At 30.4% G+C, this 26,664-nt stretch overlaps 1 protein-coding gene across 1 annotated transcript; it reads left to right on the top strand.

The window, feature by feature from the left end:
- Positions 1–3,300: 3,300 nt before the first annotated feature.
- Positions 3,301–4,545, top strand: LOC115715982 (ethylene-responsive transcription factor 5-like). The gene has a single exon (XM_030644663.2). The coding sequence runs from the start codon at positions 3,564–3,566 to the stop codon at positions 4,383–4,385; it is 822 nt and encodes a 273-aa protein (XP_030500523.2). The 5' UTR covers positions 3,301–3,563; the 3' UTR covers positions 4,386–4,545.
- Positions 4,546–26,664: the final 22,119 nt, after the last annotated feature.

The following is a 26,664-nucleotide window of genomic DNA, read 5'->3' as shown; positions in this document are numbered from 1 at the left end:
GAGTTTTGTGGACGAGAACTCTTGGATGAGGTTGATGAACAAGGATTTATACGAAGTGTCAAGCTGCTCATCCATAACTTTGATAAAGTCTTTCACCTTCTCGGGTGGCTCCACCGATCCACGCATTCCCATAGGAATTCCGGACATAATGAACATGATGCGAGAGACGATTAGATTGCTCCCACTTTTCACGCGGTGCAATCTCGGCGGCGGTGCTAGTATCAGTGATAGCAGCTGGTTCATCTTTCCTTATTGCATAATCCATGTCAGTGCAAGCAAGGTGGAGAAGAACTCGTTCCTTCCAGATTTTGAAGTTGTCACTCCTAAGCTCAGGGATTTCACTAGTGATTTCAGCATATTTAGAGGTGGATGAAATAGGCACATAAAGAATAGGATTACAAAAATTTAGATGTTAAAAGAATTGAGGCTTTAATGAATTCATGTTTTACCAATGTAGAAACATGATGAAGATGAAAATTTTATTAAATCTAAAATTGCATGTGGGCTAAATTTCAAATCTAATAAAATTGGATGAACTTTATGATAGATTTAATGAAGTATTTAATTTAGAAATAATGGAGGAATGAAATCTATCTTTAATTAAAATTTGTGATAACACTATTAAATCAAATCCTCATAACTCCTGTGGGGTAAATTAAGAGAATTTAACTTAATATATTATCCTAATTAATTATAAAAATATAATAAAATCCCTGTGGGGTAAAATTATTATATCCAAATAATTAATTACAAGTTTTGTCCATTAAGGTGAATTTTAATTAATATATAATTTTATATAATTAAAGATGCTGTGGCTACTCCCTAATTATAAAAATTATATTTTCACTTTAGACATTAGGTATTGGGCTCTACCTAAAAGTAATTTCGTTATTAACATAATAGACAATCACTGAGATTAGTGCTCCTAGTGTGGTCGTCCGAAGATCATTAAAAACCGTTCTAGATATGAGCATTTGTCCCAGGTTCATGTTTTCTTATGTCAAACCACAAAATTACTTACGTTTTATTCATATTTTATTCATTTTATAAAGTTTTATGAATATTTTATGAATAATTTTATGAAGTTTTATGAAACTTAATTGCTAAATAAAATATTCAACCTATCTTAATGTTTGAATATTTCTAAATATATCTAGCACTATAAAAGGAATTTATGAATAGCATTTAAATCATACATATCTAAAGTAATTGCATTACACATAAATTTATCAAATAATTACAAAATAATACAATTAATGTATGATAATTAATTAAATGCAAATTCCTTAATATGAAATTAATGGCAGATTTTTCAAAATTAATTTAGACAATAAATTGCAGAAATTTGGTAATATATAATTAAATGCACAAATTAGCACAATTTTTACATGCCTAAATAAATCATGTAATAAATTACCAAATTTAAACAAATTTCCATTTTCAATTTATACTATATATATGTATTAAACAAAAATGGAAAATTGACTAAATGCAATTTATTGACTAAATTAACACTGAAATGGGAAAATAATTAATATTCCAAATAAATAAAAATTTATAAAAAAAATTCGGACTTTTTTTCCTTTTTTTTTTTTATGAAAAAACCATCCTGCCAAACGACATGTCGTTTTTGCAAAAAGCAAAACGACACGTCGTTTTTCCAAAATTTGAAGGGCTGAAAATGAATGCAAACGACACGTCGTTTTTCACACTTTGTGAAAAACGACATGTCGTTTTTCAAACGACAGCTAAACTGAAGCCTTTCAAACGACACGTCGTTTTTGAAAAACGACACGTCGTTTTTTGGAAAACGACACGTCGTTTTTGGGCAAACGACACGTCGTTTTTTGACAAACGACACGTCGTTTTTTGACAAACGACATGTCGTTTGTGTCGTCTTCTCCAGCCAAACCGGGTCGAATTTGACCCGTTTTTCTGCACGCGGGTCCGTCGAACCCGACCCAAACCCGATCGGAAATTGCGTTTCCGACGACCAAATTGCGTGTTTTCAAATCTAAAATGTTCTAAATCAAATAATAAAGAGATCCACATAGATTTTATGCACGAAAACACGAAAAAAATATATACTTTAATATCACGAAACTAATCGGGTCCGAAAAAGTTTTAACTGAAAATTTTTTCCATCTTTAAGTTTTTCAATGGATTTTCAATGCTTAGATCGATCTATAATACTATACGAATATAGTAATGTATATAGAATTCAAAATAAACACCGAAAAATGAAAAAAGGAAAAAACAAAACCATGGACCGATCGTGATTATATATACGCATGTATATATATATATGCATGTATATATCACATAATAAAAAAATGAATATTATGATTATTATTATGTGACAAAACATATATATAATATACGATATATATATATAAACATATATACATATAAAATATATATATATACACGTACGAGTATGAATGTATGAGTATATAATATATATGTATATATGAACAATAAAAGATATATATATATGTATATACTGATTATAATGTATATATAATATAAATGGTATGAATATAAATATATATATATACAGAACCGAAACAAATATGTATATATATGAACAGTATATGTATGTATATATATATATATGAAACTCAAATAAAATCAAGGCAGAGATAAATCCGCTCTGATACCAACTGTTAGACTATATATATAGTGTATATAATATAGCATATACAATGATATGAAATGCGGAAAATAAAATGTAATCATATCAATAATATATGCAATGAAAGGATCGATGTACCTCCAGCCATTGATCTTTGAGCTTCAATCCCTGCGATAGCTTCGGTATTGGAGTTCGGGCTTCCTCGCTCTCTCAACTCTCTTTAGATGGAATTTGCTGAATGGATTCAGAATCAGTGAGGAGCTCGGGGACCGAGACCCTATATTTATAGGTGAGATACTCCATCAGTATCTGTGCCACATTAATTGTCAGAATATTTTGACAATTAATTCAGGAAATCAAATCAGGTAATGAATATAGAAATCTGACCATATATAGAATATTACATAATTGATTTTGTTCAGATTCAATGAATATAAAATATTCATTTATCAGAAAATCAATTATTTATTTATTTCCTTAAATAGAAAATCATTTCCTTAATTAGAAAATAATTTCCATAAATAAAAATATTCTAATATTCAATTAATTATACTTTAATTTATTTGTTTATTTTTTAGATAAATAAAAATAATGAATCATGAGTTGTTTATTACCACAACATTGTACAAAATATATTTTCTCCAGTCTCATCTAATATTTAAAATACAACAAATTAAATCGTGGGGTTGCAGAATGAACTAAATATTAATATATAATTAGATAATTATATAATAATGTTAAGAGAATGGATGAGATGGAAGAAAGTTGTTCAGTTCTTCTATAAATAAAGCTCTCTTCCACTCTCATTTCCTACTTCTCCCAATTCTTAATAAAATTATTCTAAGTTTTTTTTTTTATGTCAAAATTCTCTATTTTAATAAATCACCATTTATATAAATTACAAGAAAAGGTTCTTTAATTGGTACACATGGCGGCCATGAACGATGCTTCTAAGCTTGAATACATCAAGCAAATTCTTCTTGGTGATCTCTCTCCTATTACTAATAATAATAATGCTTCAAATCTCAACCAAATAAATCAATGCCAAATTTCTGATTCATTTTCCTCCAGCTCCAACGATTTTGAAGAACCCAAACCACACTCGATCCATTTATTCAATACTCATAGCTCCTTTCAGTTTGAATTCCAACCTATCTATCAAACGATCAGCAATTCGTTTGAATTCGAGTCTAACCCCCAAATAGTCAGCCATGGGAGCCGGAAACCATCGCTTTCGATTTCTCTCCCTTCGAAAACAACGCAGTGGATTCAATTCGGAGATCCGAACCCGAGAGAATCTGTAGAGGAGAAAGCTAGCGAGGAAGACCAGGCTCACTACAGAGGGGTTCGGAGACGGCCGTGGGGAAAGTACGCGGCGGAGATCCGAGACCCGAACCGGAAAGGCTCTCGGGTTTGGCTCGGAACTTACGACACAGCCATTGATGCTGCTAAAGCTTACGACCGAGCCGCTTTTAAGCTTCGTGGCTCCAAAGCCATACTCAATTTTCCGTTAGAAACGAGAAACTTTAAACGACGTCGTGAGGATGAAGATGAGGTTGTGGTTGTGAAGAAGGAGAAGTTAACGGAGTTTGATGAGGCAATCAGTTATATAAAGGACATGCCGTTAACGCCGTCAGATTGGACGGCTGTTTGTGAGTCTGAGGAAGGGAAGGGAATTTTTAATGTTCCGCCTCTTTCTCCGTTATCTCCACATCCAATGTTAGGTTATTCACAGTTAATGGTTGCATGAAGGAATAATTTTATAACTTTTTTTGCACCATATTTATTATCTTTCTTGTTCATATTAATTTGTACACTTGTTTGGCTGGGATATATTGGTTTAATAATAACACTGAAATAAATTTGGTTGAGAGTTGTTGCTGTGTGGGACTATAGCTTTTTAGATCATATTTATCTGTGTTGTGTAAGTTTAATAGATTTAATTTGCATTCTTTTTATTAATTATCTGGTTAAAGTTTTTGTAATTGTCTATATATATTAGTATGTTTATTACTTGATATTAATTATATGGGTGCAACCCGTTATGAAAGGTGAAATAATCAAGCTTAATTGCCACTAATTAATTAATAATCCTAGCCTAGCTACGTATTTTCATTCTTGAGTTACATGATCTAATAATTCTTTACATAAAAATAGAGATTAAATTTGTTGAGAATCTCCCTCAAGATCGAAACTTTAAATAATCCCAATAGTTGTGAAACTAAACTACACCAGATTTTGCTCTCCAGTTTTAGCATCATCAAATAACAGCAACAACAGAGACCTAAGCCATAAATAATATGTCAAGATTGAAGAATTTCCAAATTAAAACTTAGTTGTCAACGCTTAATTGTGATAATACATTTTCATTTTCAATAAAATATATATGAAAGAATATAAGGGCTTTAATTGATTTAATTATCTATGGTCTCACATGTCAGGTCAAACGTACCCTAACAGCACATATTAAATAACAGCAAAGCTGCACAATAACATAACCAGTTAGATCAGTTTCAATAAAAAAAAATATACAATTGTATTATTGAGTTTTAGAAATTCGCAGTCACCATGCTTAACAACCAAAATAATAGACACTACTACACATGATAACTTTTCCAATACAAAATACTCACATTAATTATGCTAACTTTTGCTTTTTCTTTTTTAAGATTATTATATGAAAAATATAAAGCATATACAATTGTTTATGGAATGCAAAAATATCGAACATATATGCAATACGAAGAAAGCATCAAAATACCTTTAGTCATTGATTGTTTTGAGTTTTGTTCCCACACGAATTTTGATCTACAGAAAAAAACAAAACTTAGTTAGTGTAAATACATGGGCATTCGAGCTCTCTCCTCTTAGATAGATTTACTGTTTTTACAGAATAACTAGTATTGAACTTGGAAACCTGCACCCTATATTAATAAGAGAGATAATGATGTTGGATAATAAATTATATGGTGAATTAAAATCTGACCATAATTAAGAAAAGTTTACTAATCGGTTATGGCTATTGTAGAAGAAATTAAAAATTTCCATAAAGTTAACTTCTTCTCTTTGGGCAATAGCCTTACCCAATGTTTGAGTCACGAAAGCCTCGACATATATCCACCAGCTCTTCTCTTCGTCTTGTACATCTAATAACATCAAAGTTACTAGTTACATCTACAAGATTCCAAATTTGAGTTTAGAGTGTTTGAACTCCATTTCTTGTTTCATGGCTTTTCATCAAAAAAAATTTTTTCAGAACAACTTGTCATCATTTCGTGTGTCGCCAACCACTAAGTTGATTTCTCCAAAGTATTGTATGTCGGGTTTCTTAAAAATTCTCCCACTATATAAGGTACTATAATGCTATTCTGAACTAAATGTAGTTTCTAAGTATACCCTATTATCATGATAATTACTTATTTCTGTTACAAATTTGTACTAAGTATGAAGCTTAGCAATCTATTCTTAGAAACCTTTATGATAGCAATAGTAAATGTTGTACTACAACTTCAATACTACTTATTAATCGCTCTTTAAGATATTTATTTCTTCATTCATGGCATGTTGTACTACAACTTTAGTTCAGGGTTAGTATCTTAAAGACACCTCATCACTTTGTATGAAGAATAAAGTGGTCTTAACTTTAGTTATTCTGATACTGCTTAACGATCCTGAAACAAATGTAATGCAAAGTCTTATTCAGACTCTTAGGCATACATTAGGCTTCTAAAATAGAAGCGAATGAATGTTCTTAATTTATTCTCACTCCAGATCATTTTTCAGATGCTGGTTCGAGTTGAATTTATCACACTTAAAGATAAAAGTTATATCAGATGAATAATACATAATTTTATTTAATCAGAGATGCTGTGGCTACTCTCTAATTAATTAAAATTATATATATTATTTATATTCCTTATCTCAAAATAATAATTTGAGATATGAATTATTTTAACTTATATAGAAAACTTTTATCATCATTTGCAAGTAACATATTGTCTACGTATAAAACAAATATTACTCCCACTAACCTTCTGGTATATAATTATTTCAATAATTCTCTTTTCAAACCTAAAGAAAAAGATGATATAATACCAATTTGTGAGATGTTTGTTTTAATCTACAGGTAGACACCTTAAGCTTGCATATGTTCACCACTATTAGAGGAAAAATTTATGGCAGTCTGTATACATTCTCCTCTAGTTCACTGTTTGGAACTGATTAATGAATTGAAACGAGCAACAAATGCCAAGGTCTATAATAGAATCATTTATAAAAACAAGTGAGAATGTAAATCTCCTTTGTTATTGATTCTTAGTTCAAAATAAACTTCTTAGCAATGAATATTCTTTTATATCTTTATGTTTCTCAATGTTGCCTAATGAATATTATTGGTGAAAAAACTTATGCTTAATTAATGTTCTCCACCCCATTAGGCAACTTTACTAAAGATAAACTTTATTAATCGCTCTTTAAGATATTTATTTCTTCATTCATGGCATGTTGTACTACAACTTCAATTCTTTATCATTCTATAATTTAATTTATGTCTCAAATTAATATTGTAGTTGAACTCTTATTGTACAAAATGTAATCACTAGAAAACATTGATCTTATTGTTCTAATAAGTCATCTTAAGGATGGACCAACAAACTCTTAAAAGAGCAAATGGTTCAATAGCATGTTATGTTAGAAATGGTAAGCAATTACTAAATAACATAACTTATTAGAATTTTACCAATGACTTGTATATTATTAATGATTAGTTATGAATTCTCAATAACCAGTAATCTTAAGGGTTGTTGTGAATCATAATTAATCTAACACTTGAGGTAGAAGTTTGAGAAAATATGAATGATCTTTCTCAGAAACTAGGTTCCTAGATTGATCACTCCCACTGATCAAGTCAATTCTTAATTCCACAATTCTAGTGTTGTGAGATGGATAATAAAATATGTAACCCTTAAACCTTATAGCTTTTCAAATGAAATATGCTCATTTATGGTTTTGGGCTCAAATCTTTTGACAATTGTACTCTAACTATATATGGGTATTTATAAAATGTGTACATGTCATCAAGTCGGTTTTCAACCTTATCACAACTCAAAATATATTTGAGAAACAACTTTGGTTAGAACACGATTCGATATGTACACCCCATTGTTGAGTATCAATAGACAAAGATTTAGGAAAGATTGGAGTTTGCTATGTAGGCTCCACCCCATGTCCAAAGAATGCTTAGTTTCTTAAATCTGTTACACACTATAATTTGGGTGTACCAAGCATATGTATCGGGCAATGAACCCATGCTTTTAAAGAAACTTTGCAAATAGACTGGGAGTTTATCCATACTCACGAATTTTAATGTAGTATTCTCCATTTTATAATTGATCTCACTATCGTAATATGCAAAATGCACTATTTCTCTACTTAAGATTTAAATGTCTTTGAAACATATAAATCTATACTTTTGTAGAAAAATTATTTATGTGAGTAATCGTTAAAAAGGAGATGCAAAATTTGAGTCCATGTCTTCAAAATTAATTGACTTGTATGATTTCTAATATGATAGAATTCTAGTATGCACCGATTTTGACTTGTTAGAATACATATTCTTAATGAATTTCACACAAGTTCTAAATAAAGTTAGTAAAATCAGTGTAATGAATATCCCCACCATTTACTAACATTTATTCTATTTATGGAGATATGTTCCATAATTTTTGGTGCTATAATGTAGAAGAATTCTTATTAATAACACATTTCTTATTGTCAGATTGAACTTACATATCTTTATGAGTGACATCATTTGTAGTAAAGACCTCTAAATGTGTCTAAATCAAGTTTCAATAGAATCTTGGAACATAAAGGTCTTTGCCAATTTTAAAACAAGGCCACTACTATATTGCTTGTTCCTTAAACTTCTAAATGTGAGAACTTATCTTGTCTGTGGATAAGATTTGCTCACAGTTACTGACTTTCTCAGGTTTATTTGTAAACCTTGCAAGAAATTATGAATGTGGAATAACAATCTAAAATAATCCACTGTGTGTTAATAATCACATTAACTATATTAGAATGTATTCATACACAATAAATTAAAATTTATTGGTGATAATAAAGTGTGATTTATTTTTCTTAATTATACAGTAAAAACTGTACATTTTGGATGAAGTTATCTGAATAAATTTTGGAAATTTCTACTGGTATGGAAGAAATTTATAAAGAGTATGGAAGAAATTTATGAATAGTGATGTAATAAAATTACATATATAGTTTTGAGGTTTAAATGAATCATGTTTTTACCAATGAATAAACATGCTTAAATATGAAATCTTATTAAACAAAAATTGCCTGTGGGCTAAATTTTTAATTTAATAAGATTAGATTTAGATGTAGATTATGATAGATTTACACAATTTATGAAAAACTTAAAGTTTAATATTTCTATCTCAATGAAATGTATGAAACACTTAATTATTTATAAATGTTTCAAAATTTTATACTTTATGATAAAATTATTAAATTAAATCTACATAATTTCCTGTGGGATAAATTAAGAGAATTTAATTTAACATATTAATCATGTGAATATAATAAAATCCCTGTAGGGTAAGATTATTATGTTCACATTATTCATGTCCATTATGTGATCTTAATCCACTTAATATATATAATTTTATATAATTAAGGATGCTGTGGCTACTCCCTAATTATTTAAAATTATGTGGTTCACTAGACACCAAAGTATAAACTGAAGATTAAAATTTTACTAAATCCAAAATTGCCTGTGGGCTAAATTTTAAATTTAATAAAATTAGATGAACTTTATGATAGATTTAATCAAACAATTAGTTTTGGAAAATGAAGATTTATTATCTATCTTTAATTAAATTTGTGATAACACTATTAAATTAAATCCCCATAACTCCCTGTGGGGTAAATTAAGAGAACTTAATTTAACATATTATCCTAATTAATTATACAAATATAATAAAATCCCTTTGGGGTAAAATTATTATACCTATATAATTAATTACAACTTATGTCCATTAAGGTGAATTTTAATTAATATATAATTTTATACAAATAAGGATGCTGTGGCTACTCCCTAATTATATAAAATTATATTTTCACTTTGACATTAGGTATTGGGCTCTACCTAAAAGTAATTTCGTTATTAACATAGTAGACAATCACTGAGATTAATGCTCCTAGTGTGGTCGTCCGAAGATCATTAAAAACCGTTCTAGATATGAGCATTTGTCACAAATTCATGTTTTCTTATGTCAAACCACAAAATTACTTACATTTTATTCATATTTTATTCATTTTAGGAAGTTTTATGAATAATTTTATGAAGTTTTATGAAACTTAATGTGCTATAATAAAATATTCAACCTATCTTAATGTTTGAATATTGCTAAATATATCTAGCACTATAAAAGGAATTTATGTATAACATTTAAATCATACAAATCTAAATTAATTGCATTAAACATAAATTTGCCAAATAAATACAAATTAATACAATTATTGTATGATAAGAAATTAAATGCTTAATTCCATAATATATAATTAATTATGCATTTATGACCATATAATATCTTAAATATTTGCACTAATAATTAATTTGTATAAATAAGGTAAATATACAAATTAGTACAATTAATTATATGAAATGAATTAAATGCAAAATTAAAGAATGTACTTAATGGCAGATTTTTCAAATTTTAATTTAAACAATAAATTACATAAATTTGGTAATAAATAATTAGATGCACAATTATACAAATTGCACAATTATTACATGCCTAAATAAATCATGTAATTAATTACCAAATTAAAACAAATTTCTATTTTCAATTTATACTAGATATATGTATTAAACAAAAATAGAAAATTGACTAAATGCAATTTATGGACTAAATTAACACAAAATAGGAAACTAATTAATATTCCAAATAAATAAAAAATTTATAAAAAATTCGGAATATTTCCTTTTTTTTTTTTTGGAAAAATGCACTGTCTTGAAAAACGACATCGACGACCAAAATTCATGAAATCAATTCCAAAATGATCTAAATGAAAAAATTAAGCCATTCATATAGATTTCATGTATCGAAAACACGTAAAACAAAGACTTTAAAATCACCAAAAATTTCGAGTCCGAATTTTTTTTTTCTTTTGGAGATTTCTTTGTTTTTCAAAATGAGTTTTCATGCATTAGAACAATCTATATTAATATATGAATGTATTGATTCAGAATGTATAATGTATACATAAACATATATACATATATATATATACAGAAAATAAAATAATGTACCGTATGTATATATATATAATCATGAAATGTATATATGTATATATTTATATATAGCATTTAGGTATATAAACAATATGATATAATGAATATATGAACATATATATATATATACAATATATATACCTAATGAAATGAAAAAAATATCTATATATATGTATAGACTGTATATGAATATATATATAAACTGAATGTATATACGTATATACGTATGAAAATGTATATATATAATATGAATATATATATAATATGAATGTATATACGAACCCGAAAACGAATATATAATATATATATATATGAACACCGTATATACGTATATATATATTAAACTCAAACTAAATCAAGGCAGAGATATATAATCCGCTCTGATACCAACTGTTAGACAATTTATATGTATAAACTGAAATATATGTATGTGTATATAAAATGCGGAATTAAACAAATATATATACACTATGAATAAGGATCGAAATACCTCCAACCATTGATTCTTGAGCTTCAAACCCACATAAGCTTTGATCTGCAAAGGAAACTGGTTGATGTGGGTAATCGGGCTTCCTCGCTCTCTCAACTCTCTTTAGATGGATTTTGCTGTTATGAACAGAATGAGTGAGGAGCTCGGGGACCGAGACCCTATATTTATAGGTGAGATACTCCATCAGTATCTGTGCCACATTAATTGTCAGAATATTTTGACAATTAATTCAGGAAATCAAATCAGGTAATGAATATAAAAATCTGACCATATATAGAATATTACGCAATTGATTCTGTCCAGATTCAATGAATATAAAATATTCATTTATCAGAATCAATAATATTATTTTATTTCTTTAATTAGAAATATTCTAATAGTTCGTAGTTCCAGTTCTCTTTATATTTTTTTAGAACGATAGTGGGGCACTATTCAAGTAGTATTATGAAGATGTAAATTAGGTCTTCTATCATTTGATAGTTCTTATGATATTTTGGAAATAATTTAAGATGTCGATACATTAGAAAAATGTCATCATCAACCCAAAAGTCTATATTTCGAGATGATAGAATTTTATAGCTAAGATAGTGCTATTTCTATTTACATTTGATTATGATAACGCTTTAGCAACTACACATTACTTAATTAGTGTCCAAGAGATGATTACTTTGAGTTTGAGATAACATCTCAATTCTAAGTTCAATTAAATGATCTTCAAATTGATTATTCAAAATTTTCCATCTTTATACATTTTACCTAAATGGTTTTGAAACCATTGAAATGAATTCTTGAAATCATCAAAATTTCTAATTCATTTGGTAAACAAATGAGTAACATGAATAATGTCAACAAAATGACAGGTATTCTAGCAACCCTCGCTATAACATCTATCTGCCTAATGACTTCAGAATTTACTCACTTTCATGATTCTTTGGCCCTTTTCTCATATTTAGAGAACGAAGAATTAGTTAATTTTAACTTTTCAGATAAATTTCACAGATTTGTAGTCATTGAAATTTATCTAAGCTAATATAACTAAGGCAAATACCAAAGGCACTTCATAATTATGTTATAAATCTTTTGTTATTTTAATGGCTCTAGGTACAACTAATTATTTACTAAATTGAGATATCTAATTAGTCAGAAAAGTATAGCTCTTTTTTCAATAATATCAACATTAATTTGCATCTATTTGAAAAAAAAGTACTTGTGAAAGTAACTAAAACTCGATGTTGATATATTTAGAAATTTAAAATGAAGAAAATAATTTCTCAAAAAAACAATTCATTTCAAATTTATAGATACTAAGCCCATTCGCTGGGTCCATAAAGGTCAATTGGCCAATCCGTCAAAGATAGGCAGAACGGGACTCACAGTTTGGTACCTCAATGACTGTTTTTCAACAATGAATTTGGATGCCATAGTGCCAGATTAACAATCAACACTAAACATGAGATCGACGTGAACTAAAGAACGATGTCCCTAGGGGTCGTCTAGGAACAAAATACGAAAGGGCATCCAGGATTAGATAGTGTCTCGAAAGCCGACCCACATGGCACTTTTCTGACATGATCTTGAGAAATTAAGCGGCTTGTACCCTGTTACTACAACAATATACACTTTAAGTGACTCCATTTCATGTCTTACACATTAAGGGAAAGACATTAAAAATAAAAGAGAGCTTTTGATGACTTATGGTAGGGGATACTAAAAATTTTCATTGATAGCTGTTATGAGAAGACATTAAAAATGATAGGAGACACCTAAAATATATTATTGAAAATAAAAAAAAATTAAAAGTTTGGATGCCTTCTAGTGTGAGACATATATAATGTCTTGCATGTTTTTATGTGAGACACTTTGATAATATTTTTTTTTTAAAAAAAATAAAATAAAATGTATACACCTCTAAACAGTGGAGACATCTAAAGCCCTCTCAATTGTACACTAAAATACTTTTTTTTTTAATGAAAAAAAAAACAATTAAAATTTTACACTATTGACCGCTAAAAATTGAGTTTCCCGCTCCTTTTTCATTATCAAAACAACACAAGAATATAACTATTTTTAAAACTTAATATAATAGTGACATTAAATTGAATAAAAAAAAGCCACACATTTTTTCAAAGAGAGAAAAAAAACTATTATATACTAAACCAAAGAATTTGGCGGTATCATTTTCCAAAAAAATTGCTCATTTTGAAAATTTTATTTTTGTTTCTTTTTTTTAGTGTTGAGAACTAAAAAGGCAGGGAGGCTTCTCTTTTTCATTGGTTTCCAATTCTGATTTGGTTCACTGCATTCTCAAGGCCTCTTTTCTCTTCCCCTTCGTTGGTTTTCAATTCTGATTTTGTTCACTGCATTCTCAAGGCCTCTTTTCTCCTCCCCTGAGGTTCTCTCTTTCATTATAAACTTTTGTAAATAATATCATTTTCTTTATATAATTTTAATTATTATATCTTTAAATTTCTGATCTGATTGTTGTTTTCTTTGATGTTTTCACTATCCTCGATCGTCTTGAACAACACCGATAGCTGATCAGCAATTGCCGCATCACTCTACAGTGGGTAAGGTCTCTTGTTAGGGTTTTGCTTTGTAAATTTTTGGTTTAGGAGTTTTTTGCATTGGCTCTTTGTCTTTATTCTCATTGGAGAAAGACTATCTCATGGCAAGATTTTACATAATAAAAATATTATTTTCTCATCACTTTGCAAGAAAATGTTGTGAATAGATAAACCAGCTCTTGATGTAAATTATTCTTTTAAAAAATGTAATTTAATATTTTTTTATGCTATTATCTGAACCTCTATCATTGGACTGCTCTGTTCTACTCATTCTCATTTACATAAAACAACTACACATTTATTTTATTCCCGTTGGCTTAAATTGAGCCTAAATATTCTTTAAGCTTGATCAATACTTGCATTAGATTCTAATCTTTAAGGTTTATATGAAATTCAAGCTGAATGAGAAAGAATTGTACTTATGCATTTTAACTTATTTTATTGCATGTGCATCCTGCATCAAATAGATATAATAGAAAAAAAAAATTCGAAAACTTTTTTAAACAGAGAATCATTAAGGATGTAAACCTTGTCTTTACTAAATAAATTTTGCATATTGTATGAGGTGAGTTTTCTTGTGTTGTTGTTTCTACTTTGTGATAATTAAGAATTGAAAAGGAAAGGTTATGTACTAATAAAGTATATCTTTTTCTTGTAATATTAGGCCAGTGATGCTAGCTAATTATGATCTTATAATTAGTTTTGTATCTATACCTATGTTGTTTCACATTATTTGTCATATAGAGCATAAATTCAGTAGTAAAGTTTATATATACTCCTTTATGTTATTAAATTTTCAAGTTCGTTTATTTGCACACCAAATGTTTGGAAATAGTTTCATGAGGTTTAGCTTTGATTTTCTGTATGTCCGTACCATTACAGGTTTGATCCAAGCTTCTTAACCCTTTCTCTCATAGGTTTTTACATATTCAGTATAATTAACAGGGCAGCATACACCTATACATAGAGGTAAAGTTTTATTCAAATATTTCACTTTAATTGATTATTATATAATATTTTCAAAACCTTGCTTCATATTTATGCAAATTTCTTAGGGATTGTACTATTGAATATAGTAACACAATACTCGATGGCCTTGATAATTAAGTTATTACTTATACAGATGTTTTAATTCTTCTGCAAATTTTAATATTTGATGTTTAGGGTTTAATGCAAATTTACACCATATAATGATCCTTCAAATTGTATAAAAAGAACTATATAATATATTCTTGCTTTTAGCTAAATTTTGTTGTGACTTTGCATTTTGCAAATATAGTTCCACTCACTCACATTATTCATCGGCTTTTAAAATAACACATCTATATTAGTGATATATGTATGATGCCATTGATTTTTTTTTTCTTAACTGTTTTTTTTCTTGTTGCAAAGAAAAAATTCTATTGAATGATATATATTTTATGGGACTTAATCCATTAATCTTTTTAACTTCTAAATGGTTGAGTAATACAATTTGCCAAACAATTTAAATAATTTATTTTTGGGACTTAATCGATTATTTCATAAATAAAAAAGGGACAGTATTTTTATGAGACTTAATTTACTAATTATATATTATTATTATTACTTAAATAGATCTATTTTTTTTTCTTATTTTCTTTTTTCTTTTCTGAATTAAATAAGCAAAGTTCTCTTACTGGAAGAACATGTGGGTGGTGATGAAGTTTGTGAACGATAGAATTATACATATTTAACATATTGATCAATTTTTGTTCTTTTTTTGTGTGATACAATTATTTTCAGGTTATGGATTAAAGCATTAGTAAAGATCACTACTTAGAAATTTAATTGCAAGAGGAGGTTCGTACAATATTATTTTATTTACTTATTGCCTATTGTATTTACTTATTTGACTTGATTTGTATTTTAGAGGTGGTTAGGTTACTCTTACAGGGGAACTGTTATATGATTTTTTTTTTTTTTTGGAATTAAGCATTATTTTTATTTTACTTAAATTGTGATATGTTTATATATATAAATATTAGTTGGATTAATAATATAGAAGTTGTGGTTTATAACAGAACTATTTTTGTGATATCAATAAGCTCAATGTATGCTTATTTAGTTTTTGTGTTTTTCATTTTTATATGCATAGCACAAGTTATGGATAGAAAATGGATGTTTGCGGATAGGATATCAGAGGAATATAGGAATGGTGTCGATTCTTTCTTAGCATTTTGTTCGAAAAATATGAATGACCCGAATTTTACTTGTTGCCCATGTATTAAGTGTAGAAATATAAAAAAGACGAATTTGAGTATGATTAAACAACACTTATTTTTTAATGGGATCGACAAAAGTTACACTAAGTGGTATAAGCATGGAGAGAGACTTCCTGTTGATCCAACTCCACCAAGTAGACAAAAGGAAGTAAGGAGGAATAGAGAAGATGAAAATTGGGATCCACTAAATGATATGATTGATGATGCACATTATGGATCGGGAGTAGACCCAAATAAGTTTCAGTCACTACTTAGTGATGCTGAGAAACCAATATACCCTGGTTGTACAAAATACACTAAGTTATCTGCACTTCTTAGGCTGTACAATTTGAAAGCTAGACACGGTTGGAGTGATAAAAGTTTAACTGATCTACTTAGTTTTTTGAAAGATTTGTTGCCAGAATGTAATGAAATGCCAGTTTCTTTTTATGAGGCAAAGAAAACATTATGCTCATTAGGCATGCAATACGAAAAAATTCATGCATGTCCTAATGATTGTGTGTTATATAGAAATGATTTTGTAGATGCAAAATTATGTCCCACTTGTGGTGAGTCACGGTGGCAAAAGAAAAAAAATGATAAAGGTGTCAAGGAAGGAATACCTGCCAAAGTTTTGTGGTACCTTCCTCCTATTCCTCGTTTCATTCGTCTGTTTAGAAGTGTTGAACATGCAAAAGATTTGACATGGCATGCTAATGAGAGAATTAAAGACGGAAAATTAAGACATCCAGCTGACACCCTAGCTTGGCAGAGAGTTGATATGAAGTTTCCTGCTTTTGGTAGTGAATCTCGTAACCTTCGTTTAGGTCTTTCTACTGATGGGTTCAATCCGCACGCTTCTCTTAGCAGCAAGTACAGTTGTTGGCCAGTTATGCTTGTTGTCTACAATCTACCCCCATGGTTGTGTATGAAAAGGAAGTTTACATTATTGACTTTATTAATATCAGGACCAAAACAACATGGTAATAACATTGACGTCTATCTAGCCCCTTTGATTGATGACTTGAAAACATTATGGGATGAAGGTGTTAATGTTTATGATGCATACAAGAAAGAAGAATTCATTCTTAGAGCTGCATTGTTATGGACCATTAATGACTTTCCTGCCTATGGAAATTTATCTGGGTTTAGAGTGAAAGGGTATAAAGCTTGTCCTGTTTGTGAAGAGAAAACTTGTTCTGAATACTTGAAACACTCAAGAAAAGTTTGTTACATGGGACATAGGAAGTGGCTGCGTAGTACACATAAATTTCGAACTTGGAGGAAGGCATTTAATGGCAAGCAAGAGTTGGAAGAGGCTTCATTACACCCTTTAAATGGTAGTGAAGTACTTGAGAAAATGTCTAGAATCACGTTCAAGTTAGGGAAGCCTAAGGTTGGTATTTGTACAAAGAGGAAGGCTCGCCGAAAAGCCAAGGTTACAGAGGAGCCCAAAGGTTGTTATAAAAAAAAATCCATCTTTTTTGAACTTGAATATTGGCAAATCTTACTTGTACGCCATAATCTAGATGTTATGCACATAGAAAAAAATATATGTGATAGTCTGATTGGAACTTTGTTGAATATTCCTGGAAAAACTAAGGATGGAATTAAGGCTAGACAAGACTTAGTTGTCATGGGTATACGTAGTCATTTACATCCAAAAGTAGAGAAAGGTCGAACATATTTGCCTCCTGCTTCATACACCCTGACCAAAGATGAAAGAATGCAAGTTTACAACTGTTTGGGTAATATAAAAGTTCCTTCCGACTATTCTTCAAATATAAGTTCATTGGTAGACATGGACAAATATACTTTAAGAGGCATGAAATCTCATGATTGTCATATTCTAATGCAACATGTGCTACCAGTGGCGATTCGATCTGTCTTACCAGTTAAGCTTCGAGAAATAATCACAAGATTATGCTTATTTTTTAAGTCAATATGTTGTAAGGTGGTTGATCCACTAAAATTATCTGACTTAAAAGAGGAAATTGTTGAAGTGTTATGTGAGATGGAGAAATACTTCCCACCTGCATTTTTTGATATAATGATCCATCTAACAATTCACTTAGTTAGAGAGCTAAAATTTTGTGGTCCCGTATATTTAAGATGGATGTATCCATTTGAGCGATATATGAAGATTCTTAAGGGATATGTTAGAAATAGAAGTCGGCCAGAAGGATGCATCGTGGAATGTTATATTGTAGAAGAGGCAATTGAATTTTGTTCTGAATACATGTCGGGTGTACAGAGCATTGGGGTTAATGAAGTGAACAATGTTGAGATTCATTATAGAAGAGGTAGTGTTGTATGTACAGTAAGACGGGATGAACTAGATGAAGCACATCGTCTTGTATTACAAAATACTATTGAAATTGAGCCTTATATTGAGTAAGTTTATTTATTAGTTGTGAATTTAATAAAAATTTACATAATTATTTCACTAACAATGGTTGTATAGATATATGTGAAGGGAACATTTTACTTGGATCAAGTCTCAATATCCATCCAAGTCAAAAAACTCTAAATGGTTACATGATGAACATTATCATACTTTTTGTAATTGGATAAACACTAAGGTAGATTTGATGTTGACTTATCTAGTTTGTATATAGTAATATTTTTTTAGTAGGTTGTTTGATAGTTACAATTAAATTTTTTATAGGTTGTGAATGAATTGAAATATGCCCAAAATAATGTGTCAGACATTGTTAAGTGGATTTCTCGAGGTCCTTCCCTTAGTGTTATCAAGTTTTCATCTTATGTGATCAATGGTACTCAATTTAACACTAGAAAGCGTGATGAAGGCAAAACTACACAAAATAGTGGTGTTAGCCTTGTTGCTAAAACTATCCAAGTCTCTACTTCCAAAGATAAAAATCCAATTGAATGTGATATGACATTCTACGGAGTAATTAATGAAATTTGGGAGTTAGATTATGTTACAATGCGAGTACCAGTTTTCTTGTGTGATTGGGTGAAGAGTGACAATGGTGTTATATATGAAGATTTTGGATTTACATTAGTAAATTTAAATCGAATAGGGCACAAAAATGATCGATTTATAATGGCAACACAAGCAAAAAAAGTATTCTACGTGCCTGATCCTTCAAATAATCAATGGTCAGTAGTACTTACAACACCAGCGAGACAATGGAATATACCTCTTGAAGAAGAACATGTGACATTCACTTCACTAGAATATAATGATGAGAATGATGATGATAGTATTTGTTTCCGTGAACATGGTGAACGTTTATGGATTGACAATATGTGAGGAATTTTTGTATTGAGTGATATTGATAATTCTTTGTATTGACATGTTTTTATATTCTTTTATTTGAGATGTGTTTATAATTTCTGTACTGATGTAATATTTTTTATTTGACATGTTTCTTAATTTTAATTTCTATGTTTGGACATATTTCACAGGTATGATGGATCCTTTTGGAGAAAGTGATGAGGAGATGGATAATGGTGAGATGGATAATGGGAGTGAGAAAAATACACGAGGGCGAACCACGATGAGTGAATTGACCAAACTAAGAAGTGAAGGAAAGACTGTAGAACTTGAGTACAATGTACATGGTCAAGCTATTGGTAAAGGAGGAAAACAATATGCTTCGAAGCTAGGTGCTATAGTGCGATCAAATATATCCATCAATAAAAAGTCTTGGGATGATGTTTCAGCTGAGAAAAAAGAAGAAATTTGGGATGAAATGAAGGTATGCATGTAATAATATGAATTTATTTCAAACTTGCAAAAAACTTACACTAATATTTTTTAGTATAATTGGTTGTAATTATATGATTTTAAATGAAACATTGTAGAGCACTTTTGATTTGGATTATAGTGCCAAGAAGATTACAATTAAAAAGGCAGGTCGGATGTTTAAAAATTGGAAAACACGACTCACAAGCAAACATGTCGAGGAAGCAATTCGTTTAAGACCTAATGAGTTTCCTCCTAGGATTCCAAAGTTATATAAAGATGTCATAACTAAAGAGGAATGGAGAAAATTTGTCAACTCAAGATTGACTCCTGAATGGCAACAAAAGAGAAGAAAGATGCAAACATATAGAAAAATGAATATTTGCAATCATAGGATGTCGAGAGGAGGCTATGTGAGAGCTCAAGAGATTCTTGAAAAAGAGTCGGGGCAAGAACTCTCCAATATTGATAGGGCTGACTTGTGGAGTATTAGTCGAAGGAATAAAAAAGGAGAACTTGTTGGAGACGTTGTCGAGGTTCAAAAAAATATTGTAAGTTTTTATATTTAAATAACCTCACTATTTACTATATTATATTATTGGTATTGTTTAAAAATTTATGGATGCACAAACTATTTTATAGGATCATTTTAAACAACTTCAAGCTGAGGGTAAATGGACACCTGAAGGCCCTGATGATGTGTTGGCGAGGGCATTGGGCACCCCTGAGCCACGTGGACGTGTTCGGGGTGTAGGTCAAGGTGTGACTCCTTCACAGTATTGGGACACTCCGAAGCCTAATAGAAAAAGACAACACAAAGATGATAGTTCGACTAAGGCTTTGAAAGAAGCATTTGAAGAAATAATTTGTCGCCAACAAGAACAACACAAACAGGAACAAAAAAGTCTTGAAGATCGACTTTATAAACAAGAAGAAATGTTAAGAGCTATCATGGCTCAGCATAGCACGTCGGGCTCCAATATTGGAATGCCTAGCCCAACATATGTGCCAGATTCACCTTATATGCCTGACCCATCGACACGCGTGACCACCCCACCATATGTGCCCATGCCACCATCGCCACCACGACCAACTACAGCACTACAACCATTATTACAACAGGTAATTACAATTTTACCACAGTATATAGAGCACAAAGATTAATTAGTACACTAATCACTTGTTATTCACCATTAAATATGGACATATTTTTTACCATATATTTATCACTTGGGATGGCTATTCATAACAAAATTTGGTAGAATGGTAGTTCTCATCATGTGTAGAGAGGAGAAAGTTACTAATATATAATAGGTAACTTTATTTTTGTCTTTAAAAAGTTACTTTTTGATGAAAGGTAAAATCAAATTATAATGATAAATAGCTTCTGACAATAATGGGTCATAAATATTGTAAACTACTATATCATCTTTAAATGAATTATTTATATATATATATATATATCTTTTGCTATAGCCAGCAGCTAGGGCCTTTGCAATAGCCCCATGACCACTTTTACAATTAGCTTCTATCGTATTGTTCCCCTTACTGTTATTAGAATCACTAGTAAACACATATTTAAAAAAAAAATCAAAAAACAGTAATTACAGTTTTATGTTATATTTTCATTTTTCTAATTATATATCTATTTATCTTTTCTATAGGGGCCTAGTTGTCAATTAGCTATTGGTAATGAGGCTAATATTGTTGCGTCTGGTATAGTCATTGACAAAGGGATACCAGACTCAAACTACATGACAGTCATGGTTATTAAAGTTTTGAAGAGAATGATTCTTGCTCCTATTCCATGTCCTAGTTTGGACATCCTTTATGTTGATCAAAGTATTGGGACACCAATCCCTTGGCCTCGTCATTTAGTAATTATAACTAATGATGTACATCAACAAGTAATTTTTCATATCACATACTTATATAATTATGTTATATATATTAGTGTTTATTTTTTATATACTAAGTGTTAATTTAATTAGTTGTATACACAGGCTTATCATGAAACAACAAGTGGAGGTCGATTACAAAGGCCACCAACTCCTTTAACACAACCACCACCACTAGAGAAACGACCTCTAATAGATCGTTTAACACAACAGACATGGACTCCATTAGAACAGATACATAATATCGTTTCTCGGTGGGCTGATAAGGATGAGTGTTTCAAATATATCATAGAAAATGAAGTATTTGGTCAAGATTTGTCACATTTTTACATATGTAAGGATGATATACTTCAGTTTACAAATATGGAGAAGATTGGACAAGCAGTTGTCATATGCTACATGAGGTATATATATTGTAATATATTATATTTAAAAAGTACTTATATATTTTATTTATTTAACAATGTTCATATATTGTATATTTTATTAGGTTGTTACACAGGTATGTAGTGGAACAAAATCGCACAAAATTTTTTTTATTTGTCAATCCTAATATTGTGGCAACTTCGGGAGGTTCATTTGAGGATCGTGCCCAAAACCTGTTCAATCTATGTCAGCAATTAAAATCAACTGGACAACTTATGATCGTTCCCTGGGTCCATAGGTGCGTAAACTAAAACTTTTATCAGTAATTAAATGTAATATAATATTTATATGAAATAATTATATTTTTCTTTTGTAGTGGGCACTGGATGTTAATCATATTGGCGCCATATGCTTACTATGCTGCTTATTGTGATCCTCTTAATGTTGATTTCCAAAATCGTGAGGAAATTGTGCGATTGATTGTTACTGTTTTCAATCGTTTTCTTCAATTCAAAGAAATGCCTCACTTAATTAAGGATAAACTACAAATCATAAAACCTACTGTAAGTAACAAATTTTAATTATTTTATTTTTATTAATTCATATAATGTTTATTTTTACAACGTTATTAATTTAAACCTTTTAAATAACTAGTGTCCACATCAAGAAGACGATGTGGTGTGTGGATACTTCATGTTGAGGATGATGAAAGACTTAATTGAATGTGACCAAAGTCCAAAAGCTTACTTCAATTAGGTATATATAATAATTTATCATTTATATATTAAATTATATTATATATATTTTTATAATGAACTAATAAATTAAATTTATTTATTTTTTTTTTTTTGTAGCTAACACTTAAGCCATATACACAAAAGCAAATTGATGACATGCGCCAACAATGGGCAGCTGATATGCTTCCTTCAATTCAAAATCACAAACCTAAAGGCGGTTATATTACTTGAGTCTTTTTTCTTTTGAACTTGGAAAACAATATTGTTAATTTTTTTTACAATTTTTATTATTGTAACAAATATTGATACCATTTGGAACATGTTTATTTAATGAATATTTCAAGGAGTTCAATAAATTTTTTATCCTATAGTTGATTAATAAATATAATTATATTACCATATATTAACTTTAATTTAGTATAATATTTGAATAAAAAATATATACTATAATTTATATATTAATTAATAATGAATATATATTAATATAAAATTCAATTTGTTTTTTTAAAAAAAAAGTATTACACTTTATGACATCTTACCATAGTAGACACGCATACTTTCAGTGCCTACCCTTACTAGACATGTAAACATATATTTAAAAAAATAATTAAAATAGAAAACTATAAATGTCTCTCGTTGGTAGACATATAAAGACTTTAGGTGTCTCACCATGGGAGACACGTAAAGAAGGTATATGCATCTCCTTGTGGGAGACACCAAAACTCTTTTTGTGTCTACCTTGGTAAGACACCTATATGGTACTTTCAATGTCTTTGGAATTCATGTCTCACATCAAGGAAGACATGAATAACTTTAAATGTCTTACCAAATAAGCTATTAAATCTATTTTTTGTTGTAGTGTGTATCAGACCTTGGAAAGGCTCACAACAAAAAGGAAATCACTGTTTTGGACAGACACCCACTATTTTGACATTCCTTATTCCCCACGATGGCTCATGCCCACATGCCCACAAACACATTAAAAATTGTTTCTTTTATTTTCTTTTAATTTTTTGTCAATTATTTTTCCAATACTGTTTCGACTCAACCGAATAGAAACATAAATATAATTAAGTAGTAATTAATTTTGATTTCCCGTGGTTCAACCTTACATGTGTGAGTAAATACTTACAATAGATACGTACACTTGCGTAGATTATAATTTTAAGCGCAATAGTGCATGTTAATCCTGAAATTGAGAAAACTTACAGAGGAAAGAGAAGAAAGAAGAGGCTAGAAAGGAGTATAATGGGAGTTGAACAAGAAGTAGATGGCTAATAATTGAGGTGTCATAGATGACCAGGCTAATTATCTTAATCTACTTGACCGTAGGGGCTAGATGAACTACCCAACCTAACAGGGGCTAGATCCTATATAAAGTCACCTTCCATTGAAGCCAATAATTTTGAAATCAAGCCAGCCATACTGTAAATGGTTCAATTCATAGACCAGTTTGGGGGACTGCCATTAGAAGATCCCAACATGGATCTTGCTAATTTTGAGGAGCTATGCCAGACATTTAAGATGAGTGATCTGATTAAGGTTGTTCCCATTCTCCTTAACGGATCAAGCCAAGGGTTGGTTGGTGTCCTTGCCACCTAACTTTATCAACACTTGGGAGGAATTAGCCTTGAAATTTCTCTCCCAGTTCTTTCTACCTGCTAAGGTTGCCAGATTGAGATCAGAAATCAATAACTTCATCTAATAAGACATAAGAAAATGAGTCTCTTTATGAACCCTGAGAGATTCAAGGACCTGATCAGAAAGTGTCCTCGTCACAGAATAGAGAACTGGATGCAAGTTCATAACATCAACAATGGGTTGACCAGCATCAACCGTACACTTATTGATGTTGCCTCTGGTGGAGCTTTCACGAAGAAAAGTGCTAATGAGGCTTATGAGCTATTAGATGAGATGGCCATAAATAACCAACAGTGGCCAAGCAAAATAATCCAACAGAAGAGAGTAGTGGGTTTGCATGAAATTGATGCAATTACTAAGCTAATTGCCCATGTAGAAGCCTTAACTAAGATGGTGACTACTCAAGTGCAAAAGGCTCCAATGATAAGTGAGTTGTGTGGAGGGCCTCATTCTTATGACAACTACCAAGTTGATGTGAATAGTTTACCAATGGTGCAAGCTCAAGCCATTGTATTTACAAACGATGATCATTATCCTTACCTTGACGGACGTTTTCATTATCACGATAGGTAGCTATCGGGTGAAACACAGCAAGGCTTCCTCAACTAGAGATATAGGCCACCATTTCAAAAGAATTATCAAAAATCTACCCAACATCCAAGTAATAGTGGAGGGTCTAACATTCAAGTAGATCTATTACTCCAATTCATGATGGAGACTACATCCTCTATTAAAACTTTGGAGAACCAAGTGGAACAGTTGGCTACTTAAATGGCGAACATAAATCAAGGTTATTTTCCTAGTACTACTAAAGAGAACTGGAAGGCCATTTCTTTGAGAAGTGGAAATAATTATGCCGAGTCGAGCCAAGAGAAGTCAGATGAAGAAAACCAGGATCAACAGGCAACAACACTAGCACAAGAAGAAAAGAAGACTACTGAAGGTCTACAACCAAAGGAAGCCTCACCTCCAATCATCATTGATCATCATGTGAAGATCCATTATCCTCAAAGGCTCCACAAGAATAACATGGACAAGCAGTTCATCAAGTTTCTTGAAGAATTAAAAAGCTGCACATCAATATTCCATTTGCAGAGCCCTTAGAACAAATTTCGAGCTAGGTCAAATTTATGAAGGATATTCTGTCTAAGAAGAGAAAGATGGAAGATTTTGAGACAGTAGCTTTGACGGATGAGTGCAGTGCAATATTACGAAAGAAGCTCCTCCTAAACTGAAAGACCTTGGGAGCTTTACCATACCATGCACTATTGGGAGACTAGAGAATATCAATGCCTTGTGTGATCTTGGGGCTAGTATCAATCTTATACCATTGTCAGTATTTAAGAGACTGCAACTTGGAGAAGAAAAGCCAACAACTGTGACATTGCATCTAGTTGACCATTCTTTGGCCTATCCAAGAGGGGTAATTGAAGATGTCATTGTCAAGGTGGACAAATTTATTTTTCCTGCTAATTATATAGTTATTTACATGGAGGAGGATAGCATTGTTCCCATTATCCTTGGGAGACCCTTTTTTGGCAACAGATAAAGCTCTAATTGATGTTCAAAAGGGTGAGTTAAAGCCGAGAGTCCAAGGAGAGGAAGTAGTATTCAATGTACTCAAGGCCATGACTTATCATGAAGCTAGTGACAACTTCTTTTCAGTTGATGCGGTAGACAAGTTGGTGGAGACAAAGAAGCCAATTGAAGACCCTCTTAATCTGACTTTGGTGCAAGAGTATGTGGTTGATCAAGACGATAAAGAAGAAATGGAATATGCTTTGTGGCTTGATTCATACGAGCTATTGAAAAAAAAGTACTGTGAAGAGCTCAGAGTGATTCCAACAAAGTTAGTTCTATCCACCAAGAAGCTACCAGAACTTGAATTAAAAGTCTTTTCTGATCACTTGAGGTAAGAATTTTTGGGAGAGAATAAGACACTGAATGTTATTGTGTCAGCATCCCTTTATACAGTGGAGACATAAAAGTTGTTAAGGGTGGACATTGGCTGATATCAAGGGGATCAACCTCTCAACTGTGATGCATAAAATTTTAATGGAGGAAGGAGTAAAGCCAATCATTGAT

The sequence above is a fragment of the Cannabis sativa genome, chromosome 5, assembly GCF_029168945.1.
Source record: "Cannabis sativa cultivar Pink pepper isolate KNU-18-1 chromosome 5, ASM2916894v1, whole genome shotgun sequence".
Lineage (NCBI taxonomy): Eukaryota > Viridiplantae > Streptophyta > Magnoliopsida > Rosales > Cannabaceae > Cannabis > Cannabis sativa.
The sequence above is the reverse complement of the archived record's forward strand: the minus strand, read 5'-3'. Positions and strand labels throughout refer to the sequence as shown.

Coding starts and splice junctions, on each gene's coding strand:
- LOC115715982 (XM_030644663.2), top strand. CDS start 3,564: ATGGCGGCCATGAACGATGCTTCTAAGCTTGAATACATCAAGCAAATT.